Source organism: Contarinia nasturtii, unplaced genomic scaffold, assembly GCF_009176525.2.
Source record: "Contarinia nasturtii isolate CC-2019 unplaced genomic scaffold, AAFC_CNas_1.1 Cnas_scaffold_2806, whole genome shotgun sequence".
In the NCBI taxonomy this organism is placed as follows: Eukaryota; Metazoa; Arthropoda; class Insecta; order Diptera; family Cecidomyiidae; genus Contarinia; species Contarinia nasturtii.
The window spans coordinates 428113-440635 of NW_022200123.1; the positions used below are offsets into that span (position 1 = coordinate 428113).

The 12523-nt window shown below is 34.1% G+C and overlaps 1 protein-coding gene across 2 annotated transcripts; it reads left to right on the top strand.

Annotated features, from left to right (window-relative positions):
• The first annotated feature begins 269 nt into the window (after positions 1-269).
• On the top strand, positions 270-8180 carry LOC116349231 (mediator of RNA polymerase II transcription subunit 15-like). 2 transcript variants are annotated; one of them, XM_031780572.1, is made up of 5 exons: positions 270-495; positions 4369-4569; positions 4645-5231; positions 7090-7788; positions 7905-8180. In XM_031780572.1, exons 2-4 carry the CDS (start codon positions 4375-4377, stop codon positions 7766-7768), a joined length of 1461 nt encoding a protein of 486 aa, XP_031636432.1. In that variant the 5' UTR covers positions 270-495; positions 4369-4374; the 3' UTR covers positions 7769-7788; positions 7905-8180. The 2 variants fall into 2 exon arrangements, with proteins under 2 accessions (XP_031636432.1, XP_031636431.1); XM_031780571.1 differs by having other exon boundaries at positions 7090-8180.
• Positions 8181-12523: the final 4343 nt, after the last annotated feature.

A 12523-nucleotide genomic window follows, 5' to 3' on the forward strand; every position in this document is an offset into this window, starting at 1 on the left:
GTCATCAAAATTTTGATCTGTCTCAAAAACTCAAACTTTCCTTTTCGTTTGCACCGTGACAGTGTCGATATCTGTTTTCGCACCGCTTCGATTGCCTGTTTTGTATTCCGTTTGGTTTTGTTTGATCTTGTGACAATTATTGAAGCGAACGACGTGCACCGTTCTCTTACCGCACAGTGGAATTGGAAAGAGCAGCGCAGCAAAGGTGGCTGGCCAAAATGAGTATAAATTGAATGGCCCCACCTTTGGATTGAATCAGTTCATATTAGTTCTTTACCGCATTCAGGTAGCAACTGAAGTGCTGTTGAAAATACAAACAACAAATAACGGTAACGAGTAGTTAAAAAATAGCGCGTTTTCTACCGGCCAAAGGATTTTATACGTGCAATTTAAATTGAATGGATTTCATTGCATGACAGAACAAAGAGAATAAAGTGCATACATTTTCGAACACCGTCGATTTTACCTATTGGATTACAATTTACTAGGATAAATGTGAGTAAAATGTACATTCTTTTCACTTGATTAATCAGCAAATAAATCATAGGCAAATAATTGAGTTTATGGGAAACAATGGTGTATGACAGTCACATGTGTTGAATACATTTTTTTTTTAAACAAAATCTTTCTTTTCTTCGATCAGAAAAACAACGATGATATTAAGCGCGCCATATCCATAACTCACAGAAGAAAAAGTGATGAATATATCTTAACGCAAAAAAAAACGTATCGATAAAACAATCAATCTTCGATTGCATCGTCGAAAGTCTATTCACCGGAACCAATTTCGAGTGCATAAAAAATTCGCAAATTTATTTCTCATAAATCAATTCCATTGTCCATCATTCGTAATCAAATTAAATTAGAATGGATGTTACAAAATCGATCTATCGAAGTTATATCATGCTTTCCAAGCTGCGATATCATACTGCGCCATTTTTGTCAAGAGAAAAGAAATAATTCAACAGAAAATGAAAACAATATATAAAAAAAGTGTCAAGACACCGTCTGTGCGAATTGAAATAATCGAAGCGAAAGTAGAGCGGATCTCTTCCGCTCTGTAATACTCTTTTGTGCACGGGTATTATACATTTGCACCTGATTAAATCAGCATAAAATTTTAATATTCCACAACACAAAATCTTTGTTGATCAAACAAAGGTAATGTGATTGTACAACATTTAGAAAGCCAATTTCAAGACTGAAATGCGTTTTTAATTAGTTAAAACGATCGTTTTCATACATTTAAGCGATTAAATGACACCTGACCTTAAGTCAAATGTGGACTGGACATAGTCTCCAGTGGGAATTTCACGCCTTCAATTTTTTCGTTCATTTTTGCCGAAAATCATTTTTCAAGTGATTCCCTTCATTTCACTTCCATTTGAGTGCCACTTTCAAACGGCAAATGGGACATTGGTCGAGAAATCATCAATTTAATTTATGTGAAATGCTGAGATTATTTCTCTAAACCAAACAACGTGTTGACCGCAAGAATTTGCCATAAATATGAGAAAAAAAGTTCATAACAATATCTCGGTATGTGTCAAAATATGCACGCCACGGCGTCTTTACATTTTACACAAATGTTTTATGACAGCCAATGGCTACTGGTCACCGGTTATGCCAATAGATTGTCATTATCTGTAGGTTTCTGTATCATGTTTACATATGTATTTTTTTTAAATAAAAATGGGATGTATTTGCTGCTGCTGGCCACTTCAACATAATATATCAAATTGATCAAAAGATATAAGTCTGAACAAATGACTGCGGGCCAAACAAAAAATTACGGAAATGTTTATTGCATGAACGGAAACGATCATTTTTATTTTGTAAATGAGAAAATTGTCTGTATGATTGAATAGAGAAGAGAACGTCGAATCGAAAGGATAGAAAGTGATCTTCTCTTTTTCGGTTATTATTTTGTATGAATTAGATTACAGTACACATTCACATACTAAAAAAACATCATATAAATTAATGTTTATTGTGACAATTTTCAAGAGCAACACTCATTACTCTTCAAACCCCGCCAGCGTAGTCAATATCACAATCGCTTACAATCTACGTTTATATCAATCTTGCTAAGTGTCATTACATCAAATTGTATCAAAAAGTCATTTTTTTTCTATTTCTTCGCTTTTGAATAAATGAACATGTTATCTATCCGAAATGCATTGACATTTTTACTCATTCGTCACCGTGCATAAATGGTATGTACATTCAAAAATGCCACGCACAATATTTACACAATTATCCAAGCATAATGATACCGCTTTCTAACGCATTGTTTGTCGCTGTTTGATTTTCTGGTTAATCTCGTTTAGTTGCGCTGCATTTGTAATGCGTTGCATTGGTTCGATGGCCGGTATGCGTGAAACGAGAGCTCTTTTCAGTTATGCGTGTGTTAATTGCTCTGATTGAATTTATGTAATGTGTCGTACATTTTTTTTACGCAGCTCCAGAGGATATTCGTAGGGTCACAGTTCTTCTATCTAAAATATATAGTTCCCACGAATACAAGTTATAATCCAATATCGTCATGCCCATTCGACTCTTGCAGTATATCAATTTTCACTTGTCGAATTCGTATGCAACATATCTGAAACGGTGATTATATTTTAAATTTGAGGAGTTTAATCTAAAAAAAAAAACCAATTTCGTTATGAATTCAAGTAATCCGGTTTTTCCGGGCAATTCGCTAGGAAGGAACTTTTTTATTATCACAATTTTACAATCGAAATTGAAATGAAATCCATTCACGTGAATTTCATTTTCTGGACTTTCTTTTGTAATTTGCTATACATTTAACGGCCGTTCCAGTTTGAACGTACAAGTTCATAAATTCATAATCATTTATTTTGATTCAAGGGAATTTTTGCGCATTCATGTAACACGATTATCAGAATGTTTAATGGTATCGACCGTCAATAAGTAACGACTTTAGTGAATTTTATTTAAACGATTTTCATCTGCACACTGCACTGCACTTCAATGAAGTCAGCATTCATTCGCCGTCAGCCCAACGGTGTGTGCGGTAACTGTTCAATGTATCGACTCTTTGGGATGTGATGCAAACCAAATGGCAGCACTTGAAAAATTCAATTCGTTATGACCGTCGATACACATAAAATATGCGTTTAATGGAATTTCAACGACGTCTGGGCATGCGCGCGATCATTTGTACTTATGCAGACGGCTAGCATACGAATGTGTACTTGTAAAAGGTAGCTTAAAAAGAGCTTAACAACAGAGCAACCAGAGCAAACAACGCACGAAGAATAATAAGATATATATAGTTTGATCTTTTTCTTTTAAACCACTTTCTCTGAATACCAACCATAAATAACTTTGGTTTGTTTTTGTCCGGTTTGTTTATTACTTTTTCTCGTTGTTGCAATATCGTTTTTTTTTTAAATCACACATGCGATTTGATTTGCCCGTTAAAGAATTGTATTTTTTTTATTGATTTGATCACGTTTAATCTGCCATAAATAGAAGGCGGTGATCGGTCATTCACAACAATAAAAAGCAGTCACACTCGATGGAGGTATTCGAAGGGAAAAAATCTTCTAACCAAAGATGGATCATAAGCTCATGACTCATTAGAAAAAGTTATTGTAATAAATCAATAATAATTAAAATCCAATAAAATGAAAAGTATTAAAATAAGCAAGTAGATCACTTCAATCGCTGTTATAAAATTTCGCAAAATATATTCGATCGCAACGAATACTAAAGTCGTAAAATCTCGTACACTTCAGGTTTCAATTAACGAGGCCAATAAAATTGAGCTATATGAGTAATGCTCATAATATCGCCGCAGGCGTTAAAGAGAAATGCACTAATCCCTCCGTCCGGAAGCTCAAGACTCATTCGATAACAATATGAAATACTTGATTTAATCATAATCAAAAATACAAAGAAACGAATTATTACAAAAAAATACAACGTTTTAAATGGCATCAAAAAACCACTTGAATGCATGTTTAAGATTGAGTTTAGATCCGCTTGATTAAGTCATTAAATGTAGCACGTTCAATTGAAGTAAAACTTAAAGTCATTGTGTTTGCCAAAACGTGCTTGTACACTGTTGTCAATCTTAGCGGTCACAATAAACATGAATGGGTTTCGCAAGTAGCTGTTGATCATAACATTGTATCTCTAAAATTGGAATCTTGTATTCCATTCATGCGACGTGAAATCGAATTCAGTGAAATGTCGAAATGAAAAAGCACATTCGTTCGCATACTTTCAGGAGTTTTAGTTTGAAACAAATCACGACCTCTTGTTGTCAGCTTCTCAACTGATGTTTTATTTTTTTTTCATTGCATGTTTCTTGCACTTTGTTTCATTTCGTTTCAGATAATAATGAATATTCAATTGAAATATGTGCTGTTAACAACAATGTTAACATTTGCTGTGGCCGAAAAACAACTGAAACTCGAAGACATTGAACGAGACAATTTATTGAGCGAACGACGTGTAAATAGAGATCAAGAAATTGTTAAAATTGGACAGTCACAACGGTTGGTCGCTCCAATTCATGTGGGACCTCATTACGAGGTGAATATTTCCGTTTTTTTTTTGTTTTCGAAATTTTGCCACTGAAATATAAATCGATTGAATTGATTTTTTTAGGCATCATCGGAAAGTACGAGCAATGACCTAGGCGAGGATATTGTTTATGCTCAGCCACCAACAGCACCAGACGGTGACACAACATCTCGTGAACAATATGCCGAACAATATGGAAAAGTTGATCAACAAACGTCAATTCAGTATGTAACGCCACAGCAACAGCAACAGCAACAACAGCAATACGAAGCAACGCCCACTTCGGCATCATATACAAACCCAGTACACCCAGTTCATGAAGCAACTCATACCTATTCGTCACCAGCCCGAGAATCTTTGGTGAATCCAATTGTGTACAAGCCACCCGCATCACCGTCTCCATATATTTCGCAACAGCCAAAGTATGTCTATGTTCAAGCTGGCGCGCAACAATTATCGCCAAGCGGTGTCATTACATACGGTCAGCCACAACATTCTGTCGAAAATCTGGTACAAACTCAACAGAAAAATGCACAAGATGATATCAGCTATCCGGCCATTGAACAAAATCAAATTTCGGAGACCTCACAGCAAGCGGTGAATGCACCGACGCGCCAAGAAAACTATGCATCACGAGCACTTCAATATTATCCATATTTGACACAAACACCGTAAGTTCAGTGTTTGATTATGCGAATTGATGATATTCAAAATGCAATTTTCAACATGAATGGTACTTTCGTTTTCAATTGTTTGAAAGAAGAGAGAGAGAGAGAGAGAGAGAGAGAGAGAGAGAGAGAGAGAGAAAAAATGAATCAATGAACGGTACAGCACAAATACAATATGGATTGATATTACATAAAAAAGAAATTAAACTCTTTTGGACATATTTATTTTCGCTAATTTCGACTTGAAAGAAGCAACATTCTTCTCGGTTTTTTGTATTTTGAATCATTTCATTCATGTAGACAATTTTACGGAAAGAAAATGTCTATGAAAGCAAACAGAAAAGAAATTCGCCAATATCTTTCTCACTTTCTTCGGTGCGATGGGGAATTCGGCATGATTAAAACCAGTTTGACTTTAGCAAACAAAAAACACTTCCGACCGTCGACCACTTTTTTTTTGCTTTTTTTCTTCATTTTAATCAAACAATGGACATAAAAATTACATTATTAATATATTAATGTTGGCCATAATTTTAGATGCACTGACAAAACTAAGGTTATGATTTTGACAACTCCGTGTTGTAAATGCTTACATTCCAACAAATGTTGTGAAGTAGCCAACAATTGTTGTCGTTGTGAATACATATAATATATGCCATTGTACGTATTCACAATGACAACAATTGTTGGCTACTTCACAACATTCGTTGGAATGTAAGCATTTACAACACGGTGTTGTCAAAATCATAACCTTAGTTTTGTCAGTGTGTTAACTAGATGTAATCGATGACACTGTGAAAAGAAAAGACACCTGTTACCGATTTTTTTTTGGTAAAAGAAAGAAATGGAATTAATAAGACGGAAGACAAACGACTTTTTTTTATTACAAATTTGGACGTGTTAAAAATGAAAATGTTGATACACAAATCATTGGCATGCTTTAACAAAAACAAGATTTATTGATTTTTTATTTTCATTCGTAACAATATGTAATTTTATTATGTGTTTTGCGTCCATTATGCAAATTTGTGCCAATGATATATACATATAATGATGATTATCGGCGTGGGTAGAATTGTGTTACGATTCACACGCAAAGACAAATCGATGTAGTAAAATTATGTTATTCTCGGTGAATTTTGTTCGTAAATTTATGAAATGTAGACTTTTGCGAATGCGCGAAAGTTTTATTGCACTATTGATTTGTACGTACAGTGCACTTACGTGCTATAATCATTTTATATCGCATAATTTTTACTGGTTTATTGACCACCTGCATAGAAAGTTCATGCGAAGACGATTCGCTTTCAATGAGCACAATCACAATGGGAAAAAAACCAAAAAAAAGCGTTCCTCTCTCACTCTCTCTGTGCAAATGCATAGCAATATTTCTTCGGCCGACATATAATTATATCATGAAGATTAAATATCCATCCAATTACATTTGCCACCTTCGTATTTTGTTTTTGTTTGAAAAAAACAAAAATGTTGCCAGAAAATTATACCTTTGTTTGTGATGATTTCGATACAATACGATGCGTAAATAACACGCCTAATAATAAAATTAGTTTGGCACACGCACACAGCCATTTCGCTTTTTTCCATCTTTCCCAGATCATTATTTGTCTGAAATTGTTTCATTATTTTCTCTATACGTATCTTCCGAAAAACTTTGTTTGTTTACGCGCGTCCATAAGAAGCATCAAATTGTTCGTAATTTGTTGTTTTCACGTGTTGAAACTATACTACAAACATTTTAACGCTATATTTTTTTTATCATATTTGAATCTAAGAAGAAACAAAATTAGCGCAAAAATGTTTGACCAATTTTTGTTTTTTGTTTGTTTGTTTCTTTCATCAGATCCATCCCGAATTATGTAATGTTATTTAGAAATCCAGCACAGGCTCAAACGTATGCGTTTCCATCGATTCAATATGCACAACCGTATGCCACCAATATACCAGCTGAACATGCATCACCATCACAGCATTTGACGGCTCCTCAACCAACACTGGCTGCAACCTTTGTGAATCCACATCTTGACGGCACTGCGGTGCTACAAGCACCTGAATCAACTGCCATTCCAACCGCTGCCCTCCAATATACCACCATACCTCAGCTACAATTGACTCCACAATCATTGCAATTACAACCCGTTGCTGAATTTGTCACATCACCGCAAATCCAAAATTCCCATAAATATTATCAGCCATCGCCACAACATTTACAATCGCCACTTGATATTTTCCATTCATTTCAAAAACATCAGCCAACCAGTTTGCTCGATTCATATGTACCCAGTTCAGTGATCTATGCGGCGCAACGGCAACGGAATGCTGCTTTGATAAATCGTCAAATTTTACACGCTGTTTCCGGTAACTTTGCATCGCCAACATTGGCCCATCCAACGCATTTCTTTCAACACGGTTCACATCAACCGGGTTACAATACCATTGCATATTCAACGGCCCAAGGCTACTCAAAACGATCACCCAAACTAGTTACGGAACGTCCACTAAAGCTGAATAAGAGAAACTAGAAATGAAATTGAGTTTGCATGTAATAAACCGTAAACCTTTGGCTTGATTGTTTGTTTTTAAAGAATGTTCATTATGTTGCTGTTGTTTACAGAGAATCAAATAATCCATAGTTTTTTTTTTATTCATTGTTGATAGATTATTGTTATTAGAATATTCGGTGACAGTGAACTCTGTGGATGGACAATTTTGGTTTCAACCTTTTTTCAGAATTGTGAAAATACCTAGCCAGTTCAATGATAAAAAAATGACTCAATGACGCCCGTTTAGTTTTTAGCGTATAATAATTTTAATATCATTCCATTCATATAGCATCATGTATAGTGCCACTAGTCTTAGGCGAAACATACTTCAAGCATATTTGTTGATTTATCAAAATCGATAATGAAAAATGAATAAAAAAATCCACTACCAAACAAATGATAAAACAAAAACATGTTTTGAATTAAGCGCTAAACTATTCGCAATAACATGGAATGATAGCAAAAATATTTGTTTACGAAATTTTTCCGTCTTCGCCAGTGCAAAAAATGAATAGCGAACAAAAATGCAGACATGCAAACATCATTTGAATCGACAAAACTGCACACAAGGTATGTATAAGTCATAATATTCATTGAGACACTGGACCATTAAGAGAAAAATGCAATCCGGAAAAGAATTGAACAAATCTGGTTTTCTACGTTCAGGAACTGTTTTGAAACTGTATTTTTTTTTTACAGAAAAATAAAAATATAATTGAGTTTCGCATTTCATATTCAAACTTCCGCACCAAAACCGTCATCTGCGACGGTCAAAAGTGAAGTAATTTTCGTGATGACATAAACACTAGACTTCAATTGACAAAGTGTCGATGGTGTTGATAGTGAAAAGCGTCGCGAATTTAGTGGAAAATTACAAACGAGATGATTCAACGAAATGGAAAAGCAAAGTACAGGTGTTCAAATTGAATGCATGCGCTCTAAAATCAAATCCATACACTGCACTATATCTTATTCACTGTCGAATTCGCAATATCGCACATAAAATCACTTTCACGCGTTCGCGTTTGCGCTTGCCACGATACACACCGCGGTGTGCTCTACATTGTGCAGACGTTCGATGTGTATTTTATGGTGTTTTTACATGTTTTTTTTTGTGAACACAAAAAACTGAACTGCATCTCCGAAAGAACTCGTACACATGCCATATTTTAATTAATGTACCAATTTAGCGCAAAGTACATATTCAAATGAGCTTCTGTTAATGATCGCCGAGCATCTGTAAAAAGTGAAATGGATTAAGAGATTTAGTTGAGCGAATTGAACTGGAAAGATTCATTTTCACTTCAATGCGATGCTAATGTACTGGGGTAATGGGACGATGAAAAAAAAACGAACCGTTACCGTGGTATGATTCGAATAGCACAATGGTCCATATTTGAATTTTGATCTTTTGATGGAGAGAAGAAAAAAGAAACGAAAAAAAAAATTGATTTTCAAGCACATAAATAGTGGCAATATCAACTCATTCCAGTAACAACACATCATCATTTCCTTGATGTGCAAAGTTCGCAGAAATTGAAATGCGGTTGTCATAAATGCTAATTTAAAAAAAAAATCGAATAAAATGATGGAAATGTGAATACAATTGATCAGAAAGTGAGACACGCGGAATGAATGAGAATTCCAGTTCAATTGAAACGCTTATACAATGGCCATAAAATTATTGTCATCGGCATTCACTCTATGCATCCATGAAATGAATGCGTTTTGCACAAGAAAAAAGAGTGAAATGTATGGAATACTTATCGCAAATTTAAGAGCATAAATTGAATCAAATATTGTTTTCCTTTAAATTATGAACGAATCGTACAGTGCGATAGTGAATGCTTTTATGGCACATTTTTATGGATACACTTAAAAAAATCATGTAATATTCACCATGTTGTAGGGGGAAGGGAAAAAAAATACTTTTTGCTTTTAACGCACTTCAAAAAGTGGTGCCAATCTTCGTACAGATTGATTTTGTTTTATTATTATCATAACAAGACGTCGTTATGCGAACCGTTCATGGAGCTGTTCTTCTTGACCGAATTTACCTTATTATAGATATTCAGTGTACCTAGATCTCTAATTGTCCCAATGTTAAACATTTGTTTTTTTTTCTTCTTCAGAAAATCAGTTTGAATTTTTCAAAACCTTTGAAAAATGCTCAATGATGATGTTAAATTTCTTGAAAGGTAGAAAGGGTACTCAAAGGTTTGTTTCAATTTCAATCGTTAATGAGCGATGAAAATGATACGATTAGTATTTCTCCTGGTAATGTATACGTCATGCTAATGTTCACTTGAATCGTGAGCTGCGACGACAGTAAGTTGGTTGAAGTGTAAAATTCGATACTTGAATTCAATATTACACAATTTACTAATTCTCATGCATGATGAGATGATTTATTATCTGAAATTATGTCATGCGCTTGATTTCAAGTTCAAAACCCACTTCAGAATGACACTTTGTTTTCAACGTGTGTATTATTTTTGTTTCTCACATGGATAAGAAACGATGTGTGAAAGAGACACAGTGATGATGGTATTTAATTTTCCATCGTAGGCATCAGTCGAAGAACAATTACGTGTTATTTGTTTTGTTATTTCTTCATCATTTTAATTGCGATCATCAAGCAAGAAAATGAAACTGTATCACTTTTGGATAAATTTCCAGTCAAGTACTTTAGCTGATGTTGTTTCGTACTATCGTGTCCAAATTCAAAGACGCCTCATTGCACGATATCGAAATAAAAACGAAACAAACGTGCAACTAAACTGCTCAAGGCCATTGTCTAGCAAGTAAAAACGGTACATATTTTTTTCCATCGTGAGTCTACAAGTTTTTCTTACGTTTGAATTAAATTCCGACTCTTTTTTTTTGTAAATAATAATTTTATGTTTTGTTCCACATCGCTTTCAATTTGCTCATATGAATCGTTTCGTGTGAAATTATCTCAAGAAACTGCACCAGAAAATGTAGACTTTTTACTTTTAAATTGAGTCATTTTGTTCGATAATCGCACGGCATCCAAATTCCAAATTGAAAATGAAAATTAAAATTGCATGCAAGGAAAAGCATCGCGAATATCATGACCTCAGCCACACATGAAATGATGCGTGAATTAAGAAAAAAAGGAAAACATACATCGTTAATCTAAATATATCAACATGTGAATATATTTGCCACACACACACACACATGTACTTTACCTTTTCTTTAGATCCAGTTTAAATGCGATATTTTAAAAACAATATAAACATTTGCTCAATATCAACTTTTGGTGGCATGGTCAACGCTGGAACAAAAGAATTATTCAATAATTTATTGTTATGTGTATTGCGATCACATAATGACCACACATGCGAATGCAAAATCTAACTCATAAAATTGTTCAACTGTTTTCGTGTGTTTATCATAAAAAAATCGACCGCAAGTAAATTTATTCTTTTGTTAAATTCAGTGGCTTTGAGGTAGTTTCATCAAACTGAGCGGCTGTAACTGCATCATTTTCTGAAGATTTATTGTGATGCCATTCATATTTTCGTTGTTTTTTTATTGGACTCTTTTTTTTATGATGAATATCAATTAAATTTAATGAATGACATAACTGATTGTGTGTACCAGTCTTAAATTTCGGTTAAATGGATAGATAATTTGCGGTAATTTTCAACTGCTCTCGAACAAACGGTTCAATTGTTATGATGGTTTTTTAAACGAAGCAGAAAATTTTAAATGAAAACAACAACAGTACCGTGTTGTAAAATGGTAGCTGAAATGAATGTAAATTTTACAATGATGTGGCCATTGGGCGGTTAAATAAGTTGTAATACACTGCCATTTTTTAACGAAAAGAAGCCCCAAATGAACTATCCCTGAGGATGTTTCGTATTATTCAAATCTAGTCCACATTTTGTTGCTTTCACAGAACACAAAATTGTAACGATTTTGTTCAACTTTGTTGGTCAAACATTTGTTGACTTCTTTTGTTGAAGAGTGAAACATTTTTTGAATTGTTCGATTTCATTATCCTCTGCAACAATTGAAGCCATAAAAAAAAAATTCGATAGTAAAGAAATCTTGAAAGTTTTAAGCAAGGAACCATCATGTCATTCAAAAAATTTGTCAATCAAAACCATGTCCATAAATCAGCAATGAACTTAAGCCTTCAAGTAAAAAATGATCAGAAACGACAAATCTCCCGACTCAAATCTAAAGAATATATTGAAATTATGCAATCGTTGAAAATAACCTAGATATGATTCGATATTGTGCGGGTACAAAAACCTTGTTCTGTCCGTTTGCAGATCAACAAACTGATGCCGATTGCACGACAATTATTTTAAATCGTTCTTCGATCATGTCGAATTTTAATCATTCTCACATGAAATGTTCAAGTGAATAAATGCATAAAGAGTTTAAATCCAATGATTGACTACCTCAAACTATTATGCTTCATAAAATAATTAAACAATTAGCTCTTGTTATTTCAATTGAGCCCATGTTATGCCATTATTTATTGGATGTATATCGGATAGAAAGAAAGCATGCTTTTGTCTTGCAGCTGTTAAAATTACGAAGAAGCATCGATTACGCAACATCATGTCGAAGCCGATCGATGCGGTGGATGTAGTTAAAATGCAATCGACGTAAACTGCATATTAAAATGAAACTAATTAAGTTGAATTACATTTTAATTATAATGGGGATGTCATCAAGTATTCAAGAAAG